This window comes from Monodelphis domestica, chromosome 3 (assembly GCF_027887165.1).
Source record: "Monodelphis domestica isolate mMonDom1 chromosome 3, mMonDom1.pri, whole genome shotgun sequence".
Lineage (NCBI taxonomy): Eukaryota > Metazoa > Chordata > Mammalia > Didelphimorphia > Didelphidae > Monodelphis > Monodelphis domestica.
The window spans coordinates 70,225,910-70,251,447 of record NC_077229.1 but is presented as its reverse complement, the minus strand read 5'-3'; the positions used below and the strand labels follow the sequence as shown (position 1 = coordinate 70,251,447).

Here is a 25,538-nt window from a genome sequence, read left to right as displayed (position 1 = left end):
CCTCCGTGTACTAGATGATCTTCCCTGTCAGGCTCTCTGCATCCAACCTTGTACTAAAATTCTTATTAATGCATCTTTTCCAGACAAAAGAAGGATGGTTTAGCAACGGGAGTGGATGCAACATGCACTTACTGGAGAGGTCCCACTGACTCCATCCTGGACAGAGAGAAAATTTACTGGGAACTGAGCAACCAGACACAAGGCATCAGCAGGCTGGGACCCTACACCTTGGATAAGGACAGTCTCTACCTCAATGGTGAGCAATAAATCAATAAACAGGTACTCATTAGGTAACTGTTATTTGCCAGGCATAGGGCTAGGCCCTTTGGGGTCACAAACATAAAAAGGGAAATAATTATTAACTTACAAGAAGCTTCCATTTCAGTGAAGGTGACAACAGGGATATATAAAGATAGAACACAAATATAAAGTTCATAAATATAAATATATTGAAAGCATTTAAATATAAGATAGTTTGGGAAGGAAAGCTGTTTCAGTGGGGCCCGGGAAAGGCTTTGTGCATAAAATTATGTTTGAGTTGGGTCTTTAATGAAAAGAGGGACTCTGAAATTGGGAACACATTACAGGTTGGAGTATGTCTACAGCAAAGGCATGGAGGTGGGAGATGAAATGTTGTATGAGGAAAAGAGAAGGTTAGTTTGACTAAAGTTCAGGCTGCAAGAGTGAGGTGGAAGGAGAACTTTCTGAAAGAGAGTATAAATGGTTTTAAATGGTAAATAGATTTTGATGTTTCATTCTAGAGGATAAAGTAGGCGGTTGGGAGTAGGGGAATTTCATGGACATATCTGGGTTTAAGGACAATGTCTGGGGCAGCTAGATGGCATGGTGGATAGAGCCCCAGACCTGGAGTTTGGGTTCAAATCTCACCTCAGACTTTTCCTAGCTGTGTGACCTTGAGAAAGTCACTTAATTTCATTTGCCTTTCTCTTGCCTTTCTGTTTTAGAGTTGCAACTAAGACATAGTGTGTGTGTGTGTGTGTGTGTGTGTGTGTGTGTGTGTGTGTGTGTGTGTGTGTGTGTATGTGTGGGTTTTAAGAAATGAAAATTACTTTAGCAGTAGCAAATCCAATGGATTGGAGTGGGGAGGAGCTCAATGTGTTGTGAGACCAGTTAGAAGACTTCGTAATCATAATCTAAATGAGAGGACAGAGATTATTGTAGAAGTTGTGTGAGTAGAGAGAGGAGGTTATTTGAATATTGAAAAGGTAGAAAGGGTCAGACTTACCAACTGATTGGATATATATGTGGGGCAAGGGAAAATGAGGAGTCCAGGATAATGCTTATGCTACCAAACCAGGAGCCTGGAAAGATGTTGGTGCCTTTGATGATTTGGAACATTAGGGAACAGTATTCATTTTTTATCTTCTCTCCTGTCACAATGAGCATTTTTCTCTTGTCTTTCCTATTCATCTTCATGCAACTGACCTCACCCAGATGCCTTTCTTATTGTTTATCCCTTGTTGATCTAAGTACATAGCAGACTTTATCCATACCTACTTCACTAGGGACTATCCTTTCTAGGCAGTAGTTTACTTCCATCTAGTGGCCACCACAAATTTCTGCCCTTGGTCCTGCCCTGATCAACATGTTTAGCAATGATTCAGTGAAAGACATCAAAAACAGCAAAAGACTAGATGACATCAGTTGGAAGGAATTTATAGCTGATATATTGGACAGAATACAGATCCAGAAATCAATCAGCCCACCAAAGTGATGGTGTCTGAAAGGAAAGGAGAATGGGAAGAACCATTTATTAAGGACCTACTATGTGCTGAATGCTGTGCTCAGCTCTTTACAAATATCTCATTTGATTCTCACAACAACCCTATAGGGTAAGTTACTATCTTCATTTTACAGTTGAAGAAATTGAGGCAGACATAGGTTTGAGTGACTTGTCCAGGGTCAAACAGCTGACAAATATTTGAGGACAGATTTGAAATCATATCTTCTAGAATTGAGGATCCAGTGCTCTTTACAGAGAAAACCTCCCTGTTGCAAATTACTCTAGGCAGTATTTTTACAGGGCTCTACCATGATTAGTTGAAAGAATTTGGGCATGTTTAGCTTAAAATAGACTTTCATTTTTCAATTTTCACAATTTTTAATTTTTCCCCATTTTTTATTATCATTCAAGACACTTCCATGTTGGTCATTGTTGTAAGAGCACACTCATACATGACCAAAACACCAAAATAAAACCAAAGATACACTGATGTGAAAGACAACTCCAACAATTTTTTCTTTGGAGGCGTGGATAGTATTCCCTGTCATGTTTTAGAGGATTGTCCCAGATCACTGCATTGCTGAGCCAAGTTTGCACACATAATCATTGTACAATGTTGCTGTAATTGTGTACAATGTTTTCCAAGTTCTGCTTATTCTGTTCTGCATTAGTTCCCACAGATCTTTCCAGCTTTTTCTGAAATTCTCTTGCTTATCATTTTTTTATAGCACAATAGTATTCCATTACCAACATTTACCACAATTTGTTCAGCCATTCCCCAATTGATGGATGTCTCCTCAATTTCCAATTATTTGCCACCACGAAAAGAGCAGCTACAAATATTTTTGTACAAGTAGGTTCTTTACTCTTTTTTATTATTTTGTTGGAATAGAGACCCAATAGTGGCATTACTGGATCAAAGGATATTCATAGGTTTATAGCCTTTTGACCATAGTTGCAAATTGTCTTCCAGAATGGTTGAATCAGTTCTCAACTCCACCAACAAAACACTAGTGCCCCAGTTTTGCCACATCCCCTCTAACATTTACCACTTTCCTTTATTGTCATATTGGCCATCTGATAGGTGTGAGGTGGTACCTCAGTGTTGTTTTAATTTGCATTTCTCTAATCAAGAGTGATTTAAAACATTTTTTTCAGATGATTATTGATGCCTTTGATTTCCTCATCTGAAAATTTCTCGTTCATATCCTTTGACCATTTGTCAACTGGGGAATGGCTTGTATTCTTGTAACTTGACTTAGTTTTTAATAAATTTGAGAAATTTTATCTTCATCAGAGACAATTGTTAGCAAATTTCCCCCCAGTTTGTTGTGTCCCTTCTAATCTTGGTTAGATTCGTTTTGTTTTTATTAAAGCTTTTTAATTTAATATAATCAAAATTATTCATTTTATATCTTATAATACTCTCTATCTCTTGGATGGTCATAAATTCTTCTCTTCTCCAATTATCTGCCAGGTTCTGTTTTGCCCTAATTTAGTTATGGTATCACTCTTTATATTTAAATCATATATCCATTTTGACCTTATCTTGGTATAGAGTGTGAGATATTGATCGATACCTAGCTTCTGCCATACTGTTTTCCAATTTTCCCAACGGTTTTTGTTAAAGAGTGAGTTCTTATTCAAAAGCTGGGATCTCTGGGTTTATCAAACACTAGGTTGCTAAGGACATTTACCCCTGTCTGATCTGCTCCATTGATCTACCATTCCAATCCTTAGCGAGTACCAGATTGTTTTGATGATTGTTGTTTTATAGTACAGTTTGAGATCTCATACTCATAGGACTTTTTTTTCACATTTTTTCATTAGTTCCACTGATATTCTTAAACTTTTGTTCTTCCAGATGAATTTTGTTATTATTTTTTTAATTCTATAAATGATTATTTGCAGTTTTATTGGTATGGCATTGAATAAATAAATTACTTTAGGTAGTATTATAATTTTTATTATATTAGTTCAATCTAGCCATGAGCAATTAATATTTTATTCCATTTGCTTAGATCTGACTTTATTTGTGTGAAATGTGATTTGTAATTGTATTCATATAGTTCCTGTTTGCCTTGGCAAGTAGATTCCCAGGTATTTTATATTGTTTAGAGTGATTTTAAATGGAATTTCTCCTTTTAACTGTTTCTGCTGGACTTTGTTGTTAATGTATAGAAATTAATCTAAGTTTTTATTCCATAATACATGATCAGTTTTTGTATAGGAGCCATGTACTGATGAAGAGAAGGTATATTCCTTTCTATTGCCATTCAGTTCTCTCCAGAGATCTATTAGGTCTAATTTTTCTAAAACTTCATTGACTTTCTTTACTTCTTTCTTATTTATTTTTTGGCTTGATTTATCTAGATCTGAAAGGGGCATGTTGAAGTCCCCTACTAGTATAGTTTTTTACTGTCTATTTCTTCCTGAAGTTTAATTTCTCCTTTACAAATTTAGAGGCTACACCTTTGGTGTATATATATTGGGTATTGATATTATTTCATTGTTTATAGTGCCTTTTTAGCAAGATGTAATTACCTTCCTTACCTCTTTTCATCAGATCTATTTTTGCTTTAGCTTTTTCTGAGATCATGAGAGCATGACTGCTACTCCTGCTCTTTTTACTTTAGATTATGCATAATAAATTCTGCTCCATCCCCTTACCTTTACTCAGTGTGTGTCACCTTGCATTAAATGTGCTTCTTGAAAACAACATACTGTAGGATTCTGGTTTTTAATCTACTTTGCTCTCTGCTTCCATTTTATGAGTGAGTTTATTCCATTCACATTTACAGTTTTGATTACTTACTGTGTATTCTTCTGCATCATTTTTTCCTCCTTTTGATTCTGCTCTTTTCCCTTTCACTCTGTTCCTCCTTACCAGTGCTTTGCTTTTTGTCTCCTCCCCCATTTCCCCTAACTCCTATTGTCTTATTCCCCTCCTACTTCTCGGTAGTGTAAGATAAGATTCTACACCCCAATAAGTATGGTTGTTATTCCCTCTCTGAGTCAGCTACAATGAGAGTAAAGCTTAAGCATTGCCTGTCATCACCTTCATCCTTTCTTTCCCTGTAATAGTTTTTCTTGACTCTTTAGGTTAGATAATTTACCCTGTTCCATCTCTCCCTTCCCGTTTCTCTCAGGGCAATGCTCTTTTTCACCCCCTGATTTTATTTTATTTTTTGCATATCATATCATCCCAATCAGCTTATTTTCCTACCTATATTCTTTTTCTAACTGTTCTATTACTAATAAGAATTTTAAAGAATTGCAAGTATCTTCTTTCCATGTAGTAATATATACAGTTTAACCTTATTGAATCCCTTAAATTTTCTCTTTCTTATTTACCCTTTTAGACTTCTCTTGGGTCTTGTGCCTGGACTTCAAAATTTCTGTTTAGGTCTGGTATTTTCCTCAGGAATGCTTGGAAATCTTCTATATTATTGAATGTCTGAAAGAATATACTCGGTTTTGCTGGATAGGTGACTCTGGGTTGTAAACCTAGATCTTTTACCTTTTGAAATGCCATATTTCATGCTTTCTGATCCTTGAATGTGGAAGCTGCTAAGTTCTATGTGATCCTGATTGTATCTCCGTGGTTTTTGATTGTTTCCTTCTGGCTGCTTATAGTATTTTTTCCTTAACCTGAGAGGACTTGAACTTATGGCTATAACATTCCTTGGAGTTGTCATTCAGGGATTTATTGCAGGAAGTGATTTGTGAATTCTTTCAATTTCAATTTTACCTTCTTATTCAAGAATATCAAGTCAGTTTTCTTGGATAATTTCTTGTAATATTATTTTTAAACTTTTGATTTTTGGTTATGACTTCAGGTAGTCTAATAACTTATATATATATAATATATATATATAATAACTAATAACTTAAATTGTATCTCCTGGATTTATTTTGAGGTCAGTTGCTTTTTCAATGAGATATTTCATATTTTCTTCTATTTTTTCATTCTTTTGATCTTGTTTTATTGTTTCTTGATGTCTTATGAAGTCATTAGCTTCTATTTGTCCAATTCTAATTTTTAAAGACTGAATAACTTTTCAATTTCTCCTTCAATTTTTATGATTTCCAATTTAGTCATTAATTGGGGATTTTAAATTTGACCTTTTTCTAGTTTTTTTAGTCGTATACCCAATTCATTACTTTTTCTCTATTTTATTGATGTAAGCATTCAGAGTTATAATTTTTCTCCTACAAACTGCTTTGGCTGTATCACATAAATTGAGATATACTGTCTCCTTATTGCAATCCTCATTAGTGAAATTATTGATTATTTCTATAGTTGGTTCTTTTTTAGCATTGGATTACCCAATTTCTAATTAATTTTTTGATTCTTCATGAACCCTCATTGATTATAATTTTTATTGCATTATGATCTAAAAGGATGCATTTATTATTTCTGCTTTTTCAGCATTTGTCTATGAAGTTTTTAATGCTCTGACACATAGTCAATTTTTGTGAAGTGGCCATGCACTATTTTTTCCTCCATGAATTTTTTTTCCCTTTAGAATATTTTTTCATGGTTACATGATTCCCACTCCCTTCCCTACCCCTCCCAGAGCTGACAAGCAATTCCACTGGGTTATACATGTTTAATTGTTTAAAACCAATTGTCATGTTATTCATATTTGCAGTAGAGTGATCTTTTAACATGGAAACTCTAATCATATCCCCATCAAACTACATGATCAATCATAAGTTTTTCTTCTGCATTTCTGTTTCCACAGTTCTTTCTCTGGATGTGGATAGCATTCTTTCTCATAAGTTCCTCTGGATTCTCCTGGGTCATTGCATTGCTCCTAGTAGAAAAGTCCATTACATTTGATTGTGCAATAATGTATCAGTCTCTGTGTACAATGCTCTCCTGTTTCTACTCCTTTTGCTCTGCATCAGTTCCTTGAGGTCTTTCCAGTTCACATGGAATTCCTCCAGTTCATTATTCTTTTCAGCACAATAATATTCCATCACCATCAGATATCACAATTTGTTCAGCCATTCCTCAATCAATGGACACCCCCTCATTTTACAGTTTTTTGCCACCATAAAGAGTGTGGCTATAAATACTTGTACAAGTCTTTTTCCTTATTATCTCTTTAGGGTACATACCCAGCAGTGGTATGGCTGGATTAAAGGGTAGGCATTCTTTTAAAGCCCTTTGCATATAGTTCCAAATTGCCCTCCAGAATGGTCGGACCAATTCACAACTCCACCAGCAGTGCCCCAATTTTGCCATGTCCCCTCTAACATTTATCATTTTCCTTTACTGACATACTGACCAGTCTGCTAGATATAAGGCGGTACCTTAGAGGGTTTTTTTTTTTTGCATTTTAATTTGCATTTCTCTAATCAGGAGGGATTTAGAATACTTTTTCATGTTATTGATAGTTTTGATTTCATCCTGTGAAAACTGCCTATTCATTTCCCTTGACCTTTTTGTCCATTGGGGAATGGCTTGATTATTTTGTAGATTTGACTTAGTTCCCTATATATTTGGGAAATTAAACCTTTGTCAGAGTTTTGTTATAACAATATTCTCCCAATTTGTTGATTTTCTTCTAATTTTGGTTGCATTGGTTTTGTTTGTATAAAACATTTTTAATTTGATATAATTAAAGTCATTCATTTTATATTTTGCAATGTTCTCTATATCTTCCTTGGTCTTAAAGTCCTTCCTTTCCCATAGATCTGACAGGTATACTATTTTCTATGTTCACATAATTTATTTATGATTTCACTCTTTATATTTAAGTCATTTACCCATTTTGAATTTATCTTGGTATAGGGTGTGAGATATTGATCTAAACCTAATTTTTCCTATGCTATTGTCCAATTTTCCCAGAAGTTTTTTGTCAACTAGTGAGTTCTTGTCCCCAAATCTGGAATCTTTGGGTTTATTAAACACTAGCCTGCTGAGGTCATTTACCTCTAGGCTATTCCATTGATCCACCCTTCTATCTCTTAGCCAGTATCATATTGACTGCTTTATTGTATAGTCTAAGATCTGCTACTGCTAGACCCCCAAACATCACATTTTATTTTTAATTATTTCCCTTGACATTCTTGGTCTTTTGTTCTTCCAGATGAACTTTGTTATAATTTTTTCCAATTCTATAAAAAGTTTTTTGGTAGTTTTATAGGTATGGCACTGAATAAGTAAAATAATTTAGGTAGGATTGTCATTTTTACTATATTAGATTATCTTACCCATGAACAATTAATGTTTTTCCAATTGTCTAGATTTAGTTTTATTTGTGTGAAAAGTATTTTGTAGTTGTGTTCATACAATTCCTGAGTTTGTCTTGGCAGATTCTCAAATTGTCTTAAATGATTTAAAATAGTTTTTCTCTTTCTAATTCTTGCTGCTGATTTTTGTTGGAAGTATATAGAAATGCTGATGATTTATGTGCGTTTATTTTGTATCCTACTGCTTTCCTAATATTATTTATTATTTCGACTAGCTTTTTAGTTGATTTTCTAGGATTCTCTAAATATACCATCATATCATCTGCAAAGAGTGATAGTTTAGTTTCCTCATTGCCTACTTTAACCACTTCAATTTCTTTTTCTTTAATTGCTATTGCTAGTATTTCTAATACATTATTAAATAATAGTGGTGATAATGGGCATCCTTGCTTCACTCCTGATCTCATTGGGAAGGCTTCTAACTTATCCCCATTGTAGATGATACTTGCTAATGGTTCTAAATAAATAATCTTTATTATTTTGATGAAAGGCCCTTCTATTCCTATACTTTCTGGTGTTTTTAATAGGAATTGGTGTTGTATTTTGTCAAAGACTTTTTCTGTATCTATTGAGATAATGATGTGATTTTTGTTAGTTTGGTTATTGCTATGGTCAATTATGTGGATGGTTTTCTTAACAGTAAACCAGCCTTGTATTTCTGGGATAAATCCCACCTGGTCATAGTGGAAAATCCTTGTGATGACATGCTGTAGTCTTTTTGCTAGTATTTTATTGAAGACTTTTGCATCTATGTTAATTAAGGAGATTGGTCTGTAGTTTTCTTTCTCTGTTTTTGTTTTGGAATCAGTAACATATTTGCATCATGAAATGAATTTGGTAAGACTCCTTCTTTGCTTATTTTCTCAAATAGTTTGTGTAGTATTGGGATTAGTTGGAACATTTAGCCATGACAAAAGGAATGAACATCATAAATTCTTTGCAGGTTACTATAAAATCCTTCTTCCTCTCTATTGTTTTTGGAAGCAAAATCTTTGGTCCTATGCCATTCATGCTTGCTGCTGTTGTTCACTTGTTGGAGTCTGGGGATTATTGTTCTAGGTACTGATTGGATTAGAAAACTCTGAGACCCTTGGCATTTCAGAAAGTTAAAGAAGGGAAGCTAGGAAGGATTCTTGAACTCAGTCATCTTAGCTTTCTTCTTGGTGTATTTATCCCTTTTATAAGCAAGGAGGCTTCTAGAATAGATATTGAATGGATTTGCCTTCCTATGATTCCATTGGCAAGAGTGGTTGATTTAGCTACCCCATTTCTATTTTTCCTACCCTGAATTCCCACAAGCCAGAAATTTACTTCTTTCTCTAACAGAACTGCTCAAGTTAGAGCCTTAGGGGGTAGACAGGAGACTTTTCCTCAATGTATAGCCCTACCCAGGCTACAGGTTTTTAGACAGAACAAACTGACTTCTCATTCCAATTGTCCTCTTGAACTCGTTAAGTAGTCCTTGCCTTTTTCCTATTAAGATATAAGTTCCTGGATCAATACCTCACACCCTACACCAAGATAAATTCAGAATGGGTGAATGACTTGAACATAAAGAAGAAAACTATAAGTAAATTAGGCAAACACAGAATAGTATACATGTTAGACCTTTGGGAAGGGAAAGATTTTAAAACCAAGCAAGACTTAGAAAGAGTCACAAAATGTAAAATCAATAATTTTGACTACATCAAATTAAAAAGTTTTTGTACAAACAAAACCAATGTAACTAAAATCACAAGGGAAGCAACAAATTGGGAAACAATCTTCATAAAAACCTCTGACAAAGGTTTAATTACTCAATATTTACAAAGAGCTAAATCAACAAAAAATGAAGCCATCCTCCAATTGATAAATGGGCAAGGGACATGAATAGGCAGTTTTCAGATAAAGAAATCAACTATTAATAAGCACATGAAAAATGTTCTAAATCTCTTATAATCAGAGAGATGCAAATCAAAACAACTCTGAGGTATCACCTCACACTTAGCAGCAGATTGGCTAACATGACAGCAAAGGAAAGTAATGAATGCTGGAGGGGATGTGGCAAAGTTGGGACATTAATGCATTGCTGGTGGGGTTGTTAATTGATCCAACCATTCTGGAGGGCAATTTGGAACTATGCCCAAAGGGTGATAAAAGACTATCTGCCCTTTGATCCAGCCATAGCACTGCTGGGTTTGTACCCCAAAGAGATAATAAGGAAAAAGACTTGTGCAAGAATATTCATAGCTGCGCTCTTTGTGGTGGCAAATTTGGAAAATGAGGGGATGCCTTTCAATTGGGGAATGGCTGAACAAATTGTGGTATATGTTGGTGATGGAATACTATTGTGCTAAAAGGAATAATAAAGTGGAGGAATTCCATGGAGACTGGAACAACCTCCAGGAAGTGATGCAGAGTGAGAGGAGCAGAATCAGGAAAACATTGTACACAGAGACTGAAACACTGTGGTACAATCAAACGTAATGGACTTCTCCATTAGTGTCAATACAACATCCCTGAACATTCTGCAGGGATCTAGGAGAAAAAACACTAGCCACAAGCAAAGGACAAACTGTGGGAGTAAAAACACCAAGGAAAAGAAACTGCTTGACTACAGGGGTTGAGGAGATATGATTGAGGAGAGACTCTAAATGAACACCCTAATGCAAATACCAATAACATGGAAATGGGTTCGAATCAAGGACACATGTGATACCCAGTGGAATTGTGTGTCAGCTATGGGAGGGGGGGAGGAAAAGAAAATGATCTTTGTTTCCAATGAACAATGTTTGAAAATGACCAAATAAAATAATTTTTAAAAGGAAAAAAAAGATATAAGTTCCTGAAGGAGAGAAACATTTAAATTTTATTATTGTATCTTTAGTACATAGCCCAATGCAGTGTATAGTAGCCATTTGTTGAACTGAATCAAATTCTCTTCCCTTATCCTCTGCTTCTTTGTTTCATTATTTATTTTTGGTTTCCAGGGTACAATGAAAGAAATCTGCCCCAAACAGGCACCAGTAAGTATTCTGGTTAACCAAATTCCCTTTGGGTCCTAAGCCATCTGGAAGACCTTTACCACATTCACCTATTGATATGTAGCCTTTGGCCCCAGGGATACAGTATGTGCAGCAGTGGTTATTGTTCAAAATCTCTGCAACCCACTCATGTGTCATAAGAGGTGTCCCTAAATAGGATCAGGCTGCCTCAGTGGGTAATCAGTTCCTATTCCCTGGATTTCATCAAAGTTGCAGGATGACTTCTTTTGTCCTCATTTCCAATTCCCTTAAGAAATGAATGACTAAGAATATACCTCAGCTGATAATCTTCAACTAACTCACACACATACACCACATTTATTCAGTATTCCATTAAGCCACCATCTATTGGTGGCATCCTGTGCCATTGCCCAAATGACCTCAGTTTAACTCCACTCTCTTCTCTAACTATGGTCTTAATCTATATCTACTGACTTTCCTTTCTACAGCTTCTGGCCTAAACACCATACCACCACCTGCAACCCCTCTGGGACCCACAGGGCCAGGACAGGGGACAGGTAAGAAAGTGGCAGCAGCTCAGCACCCTGGAGAGTACCCATGTGAACCCAGCTCTAAGCTAAGGATAGAATGTGCTGTCTCAAAAAGAGAACACCAGCATTTCTTTCCAAACCTCCAGCATTGACCTGCAAAACCAGGGCAGAATAGAGAACTTACTATATTACACCAGAGACCCAGGAAAAGATTGAATTTCCAGGCAGTTGATCTTATGTCTCAACCAAAACCATCTAATGGAAACTTGCTGTTTTGTGCTTCACTCAAAAGGCAAAGAAAATGAAAGCCAATAGTACCCTGGGAAGAAGGTTCTGGCCACACAAACTCTGGTGAATGAAGGCCAGGGATAGAATCATCTTTATCCCCTCTCAGGTTCCTCATTCTTCCAAAGCTCAGATAGAGTAATATCCCTCTCTGTCCTCCTACAGCCAGTGACCCCAGACTGCAACCGTTTACTCTGAACTTCACCATCACTAATCTACCCTATACTGCAGACATGGGAAACCCAGGTTCTATTCAATTTAATAACACAGAAGAGGCCCTCCAACGACTGGTGAGGCTTTTCTCTTCCCATTTTATACCTTTATTCCTTACCCATCACATACTTGTCTGAGCTTTCCCTAATCATCATCTTCCTTTGTCAGCTGGGCCCCTTGTTCAGGAATAGCAGCATTGGATCATACTACACTGGATGTGGGTTGATTTCCCTGAGGTAAGGTCCCAGAGGTTGATAATTGGGGATTTGGGAGACTTCTCCCCTATGACCACCAGGAGATGCTAGGACTTCCAATTTTCTTCCCTCCATGCTTCTCTTTGGGCTCCAGTACCTCCATTGCTTAATTCCCAAAGTGCTTTAATCCCCATCCTCTTGTCCAACGTTTTCAGGAACATGATTTCCCTGTGTAGGTCCCTATGTAGAATGAGATCCCTCCTTCCAAGACAGTTCTCTGCATTGGGAACTTGTGGCAACTTAACACCCTACACATTCCAAGTTGCCTCAGGCACACCATCGATCTTCTCTAGTCTTTGTGACATGGCACCCCAGGGAAACATACGAGTCATGTACTGCAGTTTCCCTTTCTTTGGAAGGTAGGATTCCTGCCAGCTTTCTCCACACAATCTCAGTCACCATCAATGTGCTTTTTCATAGACCTGTGAAGGACATGTCAGCAACTAGAGTGGATACTATATGCGTCCAGAGGAGAGGCCCTATCAGCCCAGTCTTCGACAGAGAGAAGATTTATAAGGAATTGAGCAATCAGACTCATGGCCTCACTAGGCTTGGACCTTATACTTTGGACCAAGAGAGCCTCTGCCTCAATGGTAAGCAGTCATTCATTTCAATGACCAAGTCATTTTTACTCAGTACTCAGATCTTTATTGTTGTCACTCTGGGGTTTTCTTTCCTTTCGCCCAATTCTCCATGGTCCCTTGCTATGGAGACATCATGACAGTATTATTGTTACAGGTGGACCTAGGACTGAATAAGTAGGAGATTTTCTGAGACTATCAGCTGGACCATGAGTTAACAAGCTGCTGTTCCTCTCTTCTAAAGAGAATCTTAGCTCTGATTAGATGACACCCTCAGGCAACATCTTTAATCCCCACTACCTCCATTGAAATCTTAAAATCAAAATTAATATATATTTGGTTAAATGTTCTAAAACGAATCTTTGCTGGACAGATATTTGGGAATGAAAGTCTTTCTTAAACAAAAGTGTCGTCACTTCCCCAAAAGCAGGGGAGAATCGTTGCTCCAAGATTGACTGGGGTTGCTACTTCCCTAGGCTTGTATTTCTCCCCTCTCCCCCCCAAAACCAAGAAACACATTCCTTACACATGTCATGCACTCTCATCTCTTGGAATCTACTGAAACATACTTCCTGGTAAGATGGTTCTGCAAGTAGGAAATGATCAGTGTGAAGAATTCAGAGACATATGGGAAGATGTACATAACATACAGTGAAGTAAGCTAAATTGGGAAAATATAAACAATAGCTGCAGCCTTGTAAATGGATAAATCAAAAAAGATTGACTGCCATGAAATAATAAATCCTTATTATTACAAAAATATTATTATAAAAAATAAATCCTTATAAAGGAGACATATAGATTCAGAAATGAATGTAATATAAAAACAAAAAGGCATCCAGAAATTTTGACCAAAATCTTAAAGCTAAACAATAAAAAATGAGTAGGCCAGGAGAGCAGACTCTCATCTCTAGCTCTTCATCTCCAATATCTTGGCTTCTGAAGAGACTGGTTTAGTATCCATTCTTCAATCTCAGATTGCAAGTGGTGGGTCTCTATCTTTGGCCACAATTTCCTGAAGAAAGCATGTTGAAAGGCAGTGTGCTAGATTTCAAATCAGAGGACTTCAGTTCAGATCCTGGTTCTGTCTTTAGTGGCATGATCTGGGGAAGCACCCTTCCTCCATTGGCCTCAGTTTCTTCATCTGTAAAATGAAAAGGTTTGACTGGGTGATTTCTAAAGCCCATTCTTGCTCTGAGTCTGATGATCCTGTGAACTATTCTTCCTTCCACCCAACCTCTAGGCTATTCATCCCAGAGTACCCCTGGGCAAGGGGAATACCAACTTGACTTCAAGATCATCAACCACAACCTTAGCAACCCTGACCCAACATCTGCAGAGTACCAAGCCCTGCAGAGAGACATTCAGGACAAGGTAGGTTGCTATGACTACCCCCAATTCATCTAAATTTCTGACTGCCTAATCTTTAATTCTCATAACATAAACAGAAAGAAAAGGAAGGGATGTAGGTACATAATAGTTAGGAAATAGGACATAGATGTATGTGAATAGAATCATTATGGACAGGTTTAGTTATATTTCTTCTCTGCTTAAACTGTTTCCTAATGAGTAAAGCTCAAATGTTCTACGGCATTCAAGGCCTTTCACAATCTAGCCCCACTCAACATTTTCAGTCTTCTCTATTCTTCCCCTGCAGCCCCCCCCTACACTCCAGCCAAACTGGACTGCTCTCTGATCCACCTGAACATATGTTCTCTTCCACCTCCTTACTTTTGTCCATGCTGATCCCTTCTTCACATGCTGAATTCCTACCCAGCCTTTAAACTCTGCCTCAAATATCACATCCTCCAGGAATAGCCCCAGATCATAATAACTTTCCCCTTGGGCCTTCACATAGCACTTTGTCTGGCACTGCTGCTATCATGTAATAAACTATTAAGAGTCCTCTGTGTCTCTGACTTATTCTCTTCCATGACTGTGAGAGCAATGGACTTTGTGTCTTACCTAAACGTTGTATTTCTCTCAGTCCAAGAACAGAACAACTCTCCACAAGCTAGAGACAATTAACACTAGTTGAATGGATGACATAAAGAAGGTGTGTGGCCAAGAAAATGATACCCGATGTCCCTACTTCCTTTATCTGGAAGAATGTCTTTTCATCCTTTGCCCAAAACTTTTAGAAGCCATTACGAACCTGAAAGTCTTACTTGAGGCCATAGCTCCAGTGCCATTGGACTTTCTTTTATGGCTAAATGCATTTTATCCTCTCTCCTGATGTAAACACAAGCAGTTTGGGGGCAGGTGAGGGAGGCAAGGGACAGAGAATCAGTCTCAGGAAGCCTCAGAAAAACCTGGACTCAAATCCTGCCTCTGATACATACTGGCTATGAGACTATGACATTTAACCTGTAGGGGCCCTAGGTAGATCTCTAAGACTGTTAGGTCCTACCTAGGCTATCCTCAGAGCAACTTTTCTGGCTCTCAGGATGGATTCCCCAGAGCTTTCCCAAATGTAGTTGGTTTGCTTCTCCTTGGATGCCTGGGGAGGGAAAAAGGAAGGGCCACACTCTAGTCTACTATCCTGCTCTCTCTTTCAGATGACACAATTGTACTCAAGCAGCCAGCTCCAGGACCGATTCCGCTACTGCCTCATCACAGGCCTCAGGTAGGTGTGGCTCTGGCCAGAAACAGCATCCCTCCAGTCCATCCCTCCTTCTGTACACTGCCCACCACACTAGTGCCTCACTTCATGGATAATTGGTTGCTTTTCCCTGACCCCTGCCAACTGACCCCAGTTTCATCTGGGACAGCTTGACTGCTGCCTATTGATCTATCATCCAAGTTCCCCAGAGATGCTCTGGTCAGGTCCAATTTACCTACAATGTCCTTGTGAAGAGAGAAGAAAAGGCATTGGACCCTGCCAAACCTGCCTAGGGCCTCCTCTCTACATAATGAGGCCCAGACAGGGTCCCAACTGACCTTGGAATCAAATATTGGGATGAACTGCAGAGGATGACTGGTCAAACTCAGACCTGAATCAGAGTCCCTAATGCTGTATAGCTAAGAAGTAGTCATCTACCTTTTGTCTAAAGACCTCAAACAAGAGAGAATCCATCTCTTCCCAAGGCCGCTCCTTCCACTTTGGAGCAGCTCTATTTTTCTTTTCATCAAAATAAATTTGTCTCTTGGCAAAAAACAACCCTGGGTAGATGGATGCCTGGGGTCCCACTTCCTCACAGCCCTCCCTTTAACCTTTCCCTAGTGACATCAATATGCCCTGCCAGCTTCCTTCCTCCAAGTCTCCCTGGATATGCATCTCCTCTGGACTTTGTCCCTTGCCTCCTCTCCCTCTCCATTCCTTTCCCCCCATTGTCCATGCTTTATATCCCCACTTATCAGAGCTCTCTTCTGCTTTTCCAATTAAGCTCATAAACAATTGTGGGCTCATTCACAGCTACTAATTCCTGGCGCCCCTACTCTTGAATAATCCAGTCCCACCTTTTATAAAACCCCCTCATTTCTACCCCTTACATTACATAACATCGTGAAAAAATGCTTCAAATACCCACAGAGGACATAGATATTTTGTCCCTCAGCTTCTCAGTGTACAAATGCCTTCAGATCATGATTAGAGGACAAAGGTTTGAATCACAATCACAAGAGGAAAGGGAGAGCATTCTCTTATGCCATCATGAGACTAGATAATTAAGGAGGTCCTGTTCAATGCTAAATCCATGCTCCTACAATCCTAAATGATTCTGATCATTAGAATTTCAGACTGGTTTGGTGGAAAGGAGACCTTGTTTGTATCAGTATTCAGATTCTAGGCCAGACCTGGTGCCTGTCCTGGCTGTGATCATTTCCTCTTAAGTGGATCTGCCCACTCTTTCCATCTTCTCTGTGCTTCTGGGTTGTCTTAGGGCAGTGATGGCAAACCTTTTAGAGATGGAGTGCTGCCCCCCCACCCCGTGTGCCGAGTTCCTCCCTCATTACATGCTGGTTATGCCTGCCCCCCCCTACCCCCAACACACACACAGGGGAAGGAGAAAGCACTCCCATTAGGCTTCTGGAAGGAGGTCTGGGTGAAGTGAGGAATATCCTCCATGAGAGTAGAGAGGGAAAGGGGAATGGCCCAAGCACTTTGCTTCCCTCTAGCTCTGCTACCTGTGTGCTCCCATTAGGCTGCTAGTCAGAGGGGGAGGGGATGTGAAAAAATGTTATCAGGCACAGTAGAGAAGGGGAGGGGAGCAGCTCTGCTCCAGTCCTTCTGTCTTTCTAGTATTGAACTGGGGGGTGTGGAGGGAGGGTGGCCAAGTGCCCACAGAGAGTGCTCTTTGGCATCCACGGCATAGGTTTGCCATCACTACTAGGGAAAAGAGAGCAGTCAGGATATCTAACACCACTTTAAGTTCTTATGAATAGAAACTTAGTTCCTCAAACAAGGGAGATGGAAGTCTCTGCCTCAGTTGGACTCTGCCTCAATTGGAACCTATATGGAAGGCTGGGGCCAGGTCTGGTCACTGCATTTTAGGATAGTCAGAGGAAGGTGACTAGGATGGAGAAGAGGACACTAAACATTGTTGGTATTAGGATAAGTTGGAGCAAGTCAATGGGTAGTTTCCCTTGTTGAGTAACAGGTACATTGTTGGTCTTTAGAAAAGGGCCAGATGACTCTTTTTTAGGGATGTTGTGGAAGGCAATAGGTCACTGAGTTCTCTGCCAATCCTTAGATTCTGTGATTCTGTAGCTTCAGGATATAGGAGAAAAACCACCCAGTGCTGAAATGTCTTCATGGGGCAAAGCAAACAGTTTTGAACTAGGTGATTCCAGTGGAGAAAACTAGGATGAATGCAGAGTAGTTGTATATTTCCACTTAATATCAGAACTGTTGGTGGTTAAGCAGAAGAGATGAACAACTATCATGGATACTATAGGAGAGTTCTTTACCTGCTAGAGAGATTAGATTAGGTGTACATGCATCCCCAGTGCCTAGCAGAGTACCTGGCGCGTAGTAGGTATCAATGAATGCTAACTGATTTTGACCAATTGATCTCTGAGGTTTTATGGAATGCTCTCACTCTGCTTTCCTGGGATACAGGTCAGAACATTTCCCAAATTCACACTGGGGCTAACTTTGTAGACCAAGGCCACAGTTGGGCAATTGGATCCCTGTCTGTGTCAGGATCCTGGGCAAACATCTTATGCTCTTGGTTCATAGGGTAGGTTCTGTGTTGGTCACCTGCAACTGCAGCTTCTCCTCCAACCTGGATCCGGACACCGTCAAGCAAGTTTTTCTGGACAGGACCCAGAAAGCCACAGATCATTGGCTCGGGGATTCCTACAAGCTGGATGATGATCTCCAAGTGATGAGTAAGGGAGGATACCAAGGACAAGTGGTTTGGTGGGAGGGGAAAGGGATACTGCAGGAAGGATAAGGGAAGTTTGGAAGGGGGCTCATGGTGAGCAGAAGCAGAAGGAAACACTTGGAAGGCTTGTACCTCAGGAAGTTGGGGTGAAATTAATAAATAGGAAATTTATTAGAATATAGGGCACAACACAGTTGAAATAGGAAACCTTTAGAATAGAGAATGTCAGAGCTGGGGGGAGTGGGAGGCATCCTATTGAACACAGAATATCAGAGGTTGTAAGTCTCTTAGAAATGTCAGAGCTGAGAGAGGGCCCTTCATGAACAGAATATCAGAGCTAAGCAGGCTTTTAACACACAGGATGTCCAATCTCAATTAGTATTAGCACAGAGAATATAGAATGCTAGAGCTGGGAAGGGCCTCAGAGACTAGTCTCCAACTCTCTCATTTTGCAGTTGAGCAAACTGAGATTGAGCAAGAGATGGAATTGCACAAAGTCACATTGTCAGAGCTGGAAAGAATTAGACTTCCAGACCATCCTACACAGCTTTCCCAGCCCCTAACAAGGAACTGACTAGGGGCTCTGTTCAGAGCAAAAGCTTATCACTTTTCCACATACCCTCTGAGAATGAGTTTCAGCGATGAAGGCACCCCTGAAGACAAAGGGACATAAATCAAACATACCTAGGGACCACTACCCCTTCAGGCTTGCCCCCCCCAAGTCTATCTGTTCTTTTGTTGATGTCCACACTTCTTTCAGTTAGAAAACATTTATTAAGTATCTCTCCTCTCTTCCCCTCCCCTCCCCTCCCCTCCCCTCCCCTCTCCTCTCCTCTCCTCTTCTCTCTCCTCTCCTCTCCTCTCCCCTCTCCTCTCCTCTCCTCTCCTCTCCTCTCCTCTCCTCTCCTCTCCTCTCCTCTCCTCTCCTCTCCTCTCCTCTCCTCTCCTCTCCTCTCCTCTCCTCTCCTCTCCTCTCCTCTCCTCTCCTCTCCTCTCCTCTCCTCTCCTCTCCTCTCCTCTCCTCTCCTCTCCTCTCCTCTCCTCCCCTCCCCTCCCCTCCCCTCCCCTCCCCTCTCCTCTCCTCTCCTCTCCTCTCCTCTCCTCTCCTCTCCTCTCCTCTCCTCTCCTCTCCTCTCCTCTTCCTCTCCTCTCCTCTCCTCTCATCACCAGATTTTTCCTGGGGAGTGGTTGTGTACTTCTTGGCCTCCTGGAATGGAAACTGATGCCATGTATCTTAGAAGGTCAGGGGGACAAGACAGAGTTTGGGCCTTAGTCATCATCATCTTTTTCCTTTGTTTTTCCCCCTAGAACTGGAATCAGCCTTCCCATTATCTACAGCCAAGCCATTAACTGACCTCAGGCCCCAACACTTCCAGTTGAACTTCACCATCACCAACCTGTTCTTTTCTGAGGACTTGAAACACCCTGCCTCAGCCAAGTATCAGGAGAGCAAAGATGGCATTGAGGATGTGGTGAGATTCTAGACCCTTCCACTGGATTTCTTAGGAGAGTCATGGCCATCACCCAAGCAGGCCCTTCACTATCCTTTCCTCTGGAGTGTGGGCCATATCAGAGCATTAGCAGAATCTTGGACAACCTCTATCCATATGTTCCTCACAGAATAAATGGGAAAGGTTTCTGCCTAAAGACTCTCGTAAGAGGATGGGATCAGGAGGACAACTGAAAAAGCCTGTGTGGGGAGGAAGTGGGGAGAATTTCAAAACTGGGTTTATTTATTTTCACTGGCCCTATGATTTCATTGGCATAGAACTATCCCAGCAGATCAACACTAAACTTATAGGGACTTGCCTGTTAAGTGAAGCAGCTATGTGACCATAGTCAGGAAGCCCTGAGTTCAAAAGCTGTCCAAGACACTTGCTAACTCTGTGATCCCCAGCAAGCCATATAACTCCCCAGCTTCAATTTATTCATCTGTAAAATGAGGGAGTTGGATTTTGATGTCCTTGGGAGTCCATTCTAGCTCTTAATTTAGGATACTATGACTTGCCTAGCATCTCTTAACCAGCATGGAATCATAGAGGGGATTCAAACCCAGATCTTCCTGGAACTCAGGTATGCCATACCCCCTCAAAGGGGGCTACCTAAGCAGAAGAAAAAAGAGCAGAGAGGGGACTCAAGGTAGGATATCAATATATATAGGACAAGATGAAGACCTAGAAATAATTTGAAGACCCTATTGAGACCAACCCATCTATATGACAGAAGGAGGCACTGAGCCTCAAAGGGATTCAGTGATTTGCCCAAGATCACTCTAGGTGAGAAGAAAACAAAAGGGTGGTTGGATTCTGAAATGAAAGACCCTTCTAGGAAATTTTTAAACACTGGAGGGAGCCTCTCTATTCCACTTAGGATGGTCTCTAGTACCCAGGAAGGTGAGCTCAGCCCCCATCTGTTCCATTCATCTGGTGTGTCTGTTACTCAGTCTACCTAAGCTTGTATCTGCCAGAGAAGAAAGCTCAATGGCATGACTTGATTTTTTTTTGAAGATTGAAAAAAAAATATTTTTTACATTTAAGTATCAGGTCCCAGGAAATGCTCCTTTTTTCTTACAGCTAAACCAGCTCTTCAGAAACAGCAGCATCAAGAGTTATTTTTCCAACTGTCACATACAGACCTTTAGGTAAGATTTCTCTTCAGGTTCAGTTACTTTTAGGACTCTTCTTCACTTCTATCTAGTTTCTCACTCCCACAATTCCAGGAGTCCCTCTTGGAGGAGACCAGGTCCTAAAAGAGACCATGTTCAGGCCAGAGGACCCTTTTTTCAAGCTCTTTCTTAGATGTGCTAGAGAAACTTAGTGTTGTTTCCCTCTTCTCTTTCCTTTCTTCCCTCCCTTTTTCCTTTTTGAAAGCTCTAATGAAGGCTCCAGGAGAAACAGAACAGCAGGCTTATATTGCTCCCAGACTGCGTGGGAGACCAAGCAATCAATTGACAAGCATTTATAGACCTCCTACTATGCCCTATGCAGTGGGACAAGAGCTAGCAAGAATAAGTAGAAGATACAAAAATGAAGAGTCTCCCTCTTCGAGGAGGCTACCGTCTAGAGAGACAACATGGACATGTATAAATGCATAAATCAATCAGCCAGTCAGTATGCTTTTAAGCAGCATATTCTATGAATCTAGAAAACATAGAGACAAAGAATAAACTAGCCCTTTCCCTCAAAGAGTTTATAGTCTAGAGATATATATAAGTATTGACCAAAAACTGAAAAAATAAATATCATTTTATGGAGAGGCTCTACCAGCTACATGGTACAAACCATGAAGAGGCTCCCCCATTCAGAATGTTTTCCTGCCAGGGCCAGCGGCCTGGTCAGTCCAGCCCAGTTTCCCTGTGGCCATTGCTTATGGTCTTCTCCATCCCATCTGCCTTCTTCTCTTGCTCCCTGACACCATTCTCTTTCCTAGGCTTGTCCGTCCCAGAGGCCACACAGGGGTGGACTCTTTGTGTGACTTCACAACAGCTGCTCGGGTCCAGAGCTTTGATAGGGCTGCGATATATGAAGAGTTCCTCAGACTGACAAACAATGGCACCCAGCTACAGAACTTTACTCTGGATAGGAACAGTGTCCTGGTGGATGGTAAGGAATGGAGCAGGAGGCTTGCCCTCTAACCTGGTCTCTCTGTCCTTTTAGGGAGTTCTTGGGGAACAAACACTGATGGGTTGTGGGAGAGATGAGGAATTCCTAGGATGCTCCACTCCTGACTTCTCAAGCCCCAAAGACCTTCCCTCAATATTCCCCAGTGCCTTGATTTCTTCTTCCTTCCTGGATGTCCCCTGAAATCCTCTGTCTCCATGATCTCCACATATTTTCTTCCTTCCTTGATCCCTGTCCCCTAAGATCACTCCATTCCAAATCTTCTACCTCACCCAATTGAGCTCTGGAGGTTGAGAATCATCGATTTCCAACTCTTACTCCATATTCCTCTGTCTCCAGGGTATTCTACCAACAGAATAAATGGAACAACTAAGAAAGCAGGTGAGCATTAGCCCTGCCCCATCCCAATTCCTTTTAGGAGAGAGCTGAGACTAATCCCTGAAGAGTAGAATAGGGGGAGGCAAGAGCTGAGCCTCTGGGATGACTTTTGTCTCTTTGCCAGCATGCAATGCTGAGCGTTCAAGAACAGTCTTGGACTGAGTTCATCAGACAAATGAACAGTAGTCATCCCTACTAAATGTCAGATCCCGAAGCGCCTCCAATTCCCAAGCACCCTATGTGGGGTGGGCCTGGGGAGTGTTCTGTGTCACTGCACCATAGACATTCTCCCGTCATTGCTATGACTCGGCATCTCTATCACCTTCTCCTCTTCCAAGGCCTGACATTTATTCCCTCCCTCACCCCGAGGCATGACACTGGGGACTTGAACTATGTTTTTCTACCCCCCGAATCACCTTCTCTCAGTTTGTCTAAATCTTTTCCTCCTATGCCCTGAGCTCTAAATTTACTCCTTCCACCTTAAGAACCAAGGTCTGGTGGCGCAGGGGTGGGAGGGCAGGGATGTTCTACATTGGATTCTTCAAACGGAAACCCTCATCCTTCAAATTTCCCATGGATTGCCCGTTGTCTCGCTTCATTCCCATAGGGGTGGGAATTGCAAAGTGTACGCCCCACTTTGTGCCATCCACTCTCCCCCAGTGATGACCCCTCAGCCTCACTTCTTCTCTCCTCAGACCTGCCCTACTGGGCCATCATCCTCATTTGCCTGGCTATGCTCCTGGGGCTCATTGTTAGCCTGATATGCTGCTTTGTGGTAAGAGAACCCTTGGGGAGCCCCCAAGGACAGTGTGTACATGTGTGTGTCCCTACGAGAGGAGGCCCTTGTGATGGTACAGTGGAAAGATCACTGTATTTGGAGCCTGAGGAGCTGGGTTCAAGTCTTGTTATATACATGAGCATTGTCAAGCCATCTCTGTGGGCCCTTGGTTTCCTCATGTATAAAATGAAGGAAACTAGACCAGATGATCTCGAAGGTCCATCTCAGCTCTAAACCTATTGTCCAATGACTTCTCTAGGCCTCTGTTATACTCATCTGTAAAGTGAAGAGATTTTATGCCTTCCCATATCTCAGCTCTCCATCTAGTATCTTATGATCCAATATGCTGGTCGGAGAATAAGTGTGTGTGTGAATGTAGGAGTGATTATGGATACTTATGTGTGTCTGATTATTGGAGAGAAGTAGTCAATATGGGTGGGAATATGAAATTAGGAAATGTGAAGCACTAGATTGTGTGTCTGCTCATCTGTGACTGAGTGTGCAAGTCTGTGGGAGAATTTGGCAGAGAATTTCTGTGTGTCAGGGAGAGACATAGATAGAAATTGTGAGAAATTTCACAGTGAAGGTCTGGCACATAATAGATACTTAATTTAAGGGGTAGCTAGGAGGCTCAGAGGATTGAGAGTCAGACCTGGAGACCAGAGGTCCTGGGTTCAAATCTGGCCTCAGACACTTCCTAGCTGTGTGATCCTGTGCCAGTCTCTTACCCTAATTACATAAACTTTACTATTCTTCTGTCTTGAAACTCTTAATATTGATTCTAAGACTGAAGGTAAAGGTTTAAAATAGATACACATCTATATATAAAATATATAAAATTAATATTCACATGTATATATAAATCTTTATTAAGTTGAATGGACAATTAAGGGATAGACAGAGATAGAGAGACAGAAAATCAGACAGAGATAGAGAGCAAGATAGATTGAAATTGAGAGAGACTGAGAGGACAGAGATGAAGAGGTAGAAATTGGGGCAAAAACAGAACTAGAAAAAGAGAGAAACATAGAAAGAATGCATCTTCTTAGGAGAAAATCCCAGGTAGTCTTCCTTCAGACTCTCTCACTGTTGCCTCTCTCTCAATAAGGCTCATAAACACGCTGTCGGGTGCCTTCCCCCTGAGCCTGGTCTTAGGGAGGTGGAGGGGCTGCACAGAAATATACAAAGCTAGCAGGTGACTAACTCAGCGCCTCACACCAGGGCCGTCTTCATGCCCTCTCTGGGGAGCAAAGCTGGGTCTGCAGCTATTCATGAGTGGCTCTCAGCAGGGGTCATGCTGCCATAACAATCTCCTCACCTTCCCCCCATCCTTCAACCCTGTACAGGTCACCATGTGCCTGCGGAAAAAGGAAGGAGATTATGAGGTCCAAAGGCGAACCATCACCTCTTACCTCTCCCACTTGGACCCAAGAAAAATTCATTAATATTGAATTGTGCTGAAGATGTAGCAGAGTAAACCCAGGCACCTTGGCCCCTGGACCTGGCCATGGCCCTGGAGTGGGCTGAGATTGAGCGAAAATAAATCCTGGGCCTCATGAGAGCTCCTTCTGGATTGGCCAGAACATCGACTCTGCCTCTTTCTTAACATTTCCCTGGGGTGGGTAACCCTCAGGAGGACCCACAAGAGCTGAGGAGGGAAAAGTCTCTTTCCCGGGACCTGAGACCAACTAATCCAGGGGCTCTGTCACATCCTCTCTGGCAATCAACCAGGTTCTCAATCTGTAGCACCCCAGAAATGAAGCTGGACTTGGAGGATAAAGTTTAAGCCCTGCACCTACATTGGATCTGAACACTAAGGATAGGGCTAGCTGACCAGATATGCACTATCTTCTTAGCGACCAATTGGCTCCCCCTGGGGTTTCGGAGATGAGAGGTACATCATGTACACTGGGGCCGGGACCCTTCCAAATCTGTGACTCCCCAACTCCTGGCTTCATATCCACCTTCAATTCAACACTTGTCTCCCTTTCCCACTGTGACCTACCACTGGGACATGAACATCCCCATCTTCTAAAGGCTCTGGCTTGCCCCCCAAACTCTCGCTGACTTTCCCAAATTCCTAGCCACCTATTCCTCAGCAGCTTCCCATCTTGCCTCTCTCATCCACCCTCCTATTTAGACCTCCCAGCTGATTTCCATCTTGTCCTGCTGTTAACTGTGACCACCTCATCAGGTTCCCACCGAGACCTCCAAAACAACTTCCCACCAGCCGTACCCTCTTTTTTTTTGGAGTTCTTTTTTTTTTTAATTTTATAGTATTTTATTTGATCATTTCCATGCATTTTTCATTAAAGACAAAGATCATTTTCTTTTCCTCCCTCCCACCCCCCCGTGGCCGACGCGTGATTCCACTGGGTATCACATGTGTTCTTGACTTGAACCCATTGCCATGTTGTTAGTATTTGCATCAGAGTGTTCGCTCAGAGTCTTTCCTCTGTCATGTCCCCTCAGCCATTGTAGTCAGGCAGTTGCTTTTCCTTGGTGTTTCTACTCCCTCAGTTTGTCCTCTGCTTTTGGATAGTGTTTTTTTTCTCCTTGATCCCTGCAGATTGTGCAGGG

At 40.9% G+C, this 25,538-nt stretch overlaps 1 protein-coding gene across 1 annotated transcript in view; it reads left to right on the top strand.

Moving 5' to 3' along the window:
* The window catches only part of LOC103092531 (mucin-16-like), a 178,052-nt gene extending 153,511 nt beyond the window's left edge, over nt 1–24,541 (top strand). Inside the window, exons 94-108 of the mRNA XM_056820976.1 lie at nt 84–256; nt 10,978–11,013; nt 11,481–11,549; nt 11,973–12,097; nt 12,189–12,256; nt 12,695–12,867; nt 14,099–14,229; nt 15,414–15,481; nt 18,035–18,186; nt 19,491–19,654; nt 20,756–20,823; nt 21,612–21,784; nt 22,142–22,183; nt 22,876–22,955; nt 24,305–24,541. Of these exons, the coding sequence (XP_056676954.1) occupies nt 84–256; nt 10,978–11,013; nt 11,481–11,549; nt 11,973–12,097; nt 12,189–12,256; nt 12,695–12,867; nt 14,099–14,229; nt 15,414–15,481; nt 18,035–18,186; nt 19,491–19,654; nt 20,756–20,823; nt 21,612–21,784; nt 22,142–22,183; nt 22,876–22,955; nt 24,305–24,403 (1,621 nt within the window). The 3' untranslated portion in view covers nt 24,404–24,541. The remainder of the gene's footprint in view (nt 1–83; nt 257–10,977; nt 11,014–11,480; nt 11,550–11,972; nt 12,098–12,188; nt 12,257–12,694; nt 12,868–14,098; nt 14,230–15,413; nt 15,482–18,034; nt 18,187–19,490; nt 19,655–20,755; nt 20,824–21,611; nt 21,785–22,141; nt 22,184–22,875; nt 22,956–24,304) is intronic.
* Nucleotides 24,542–25,538: the final 997 nt, after the last annotated feature.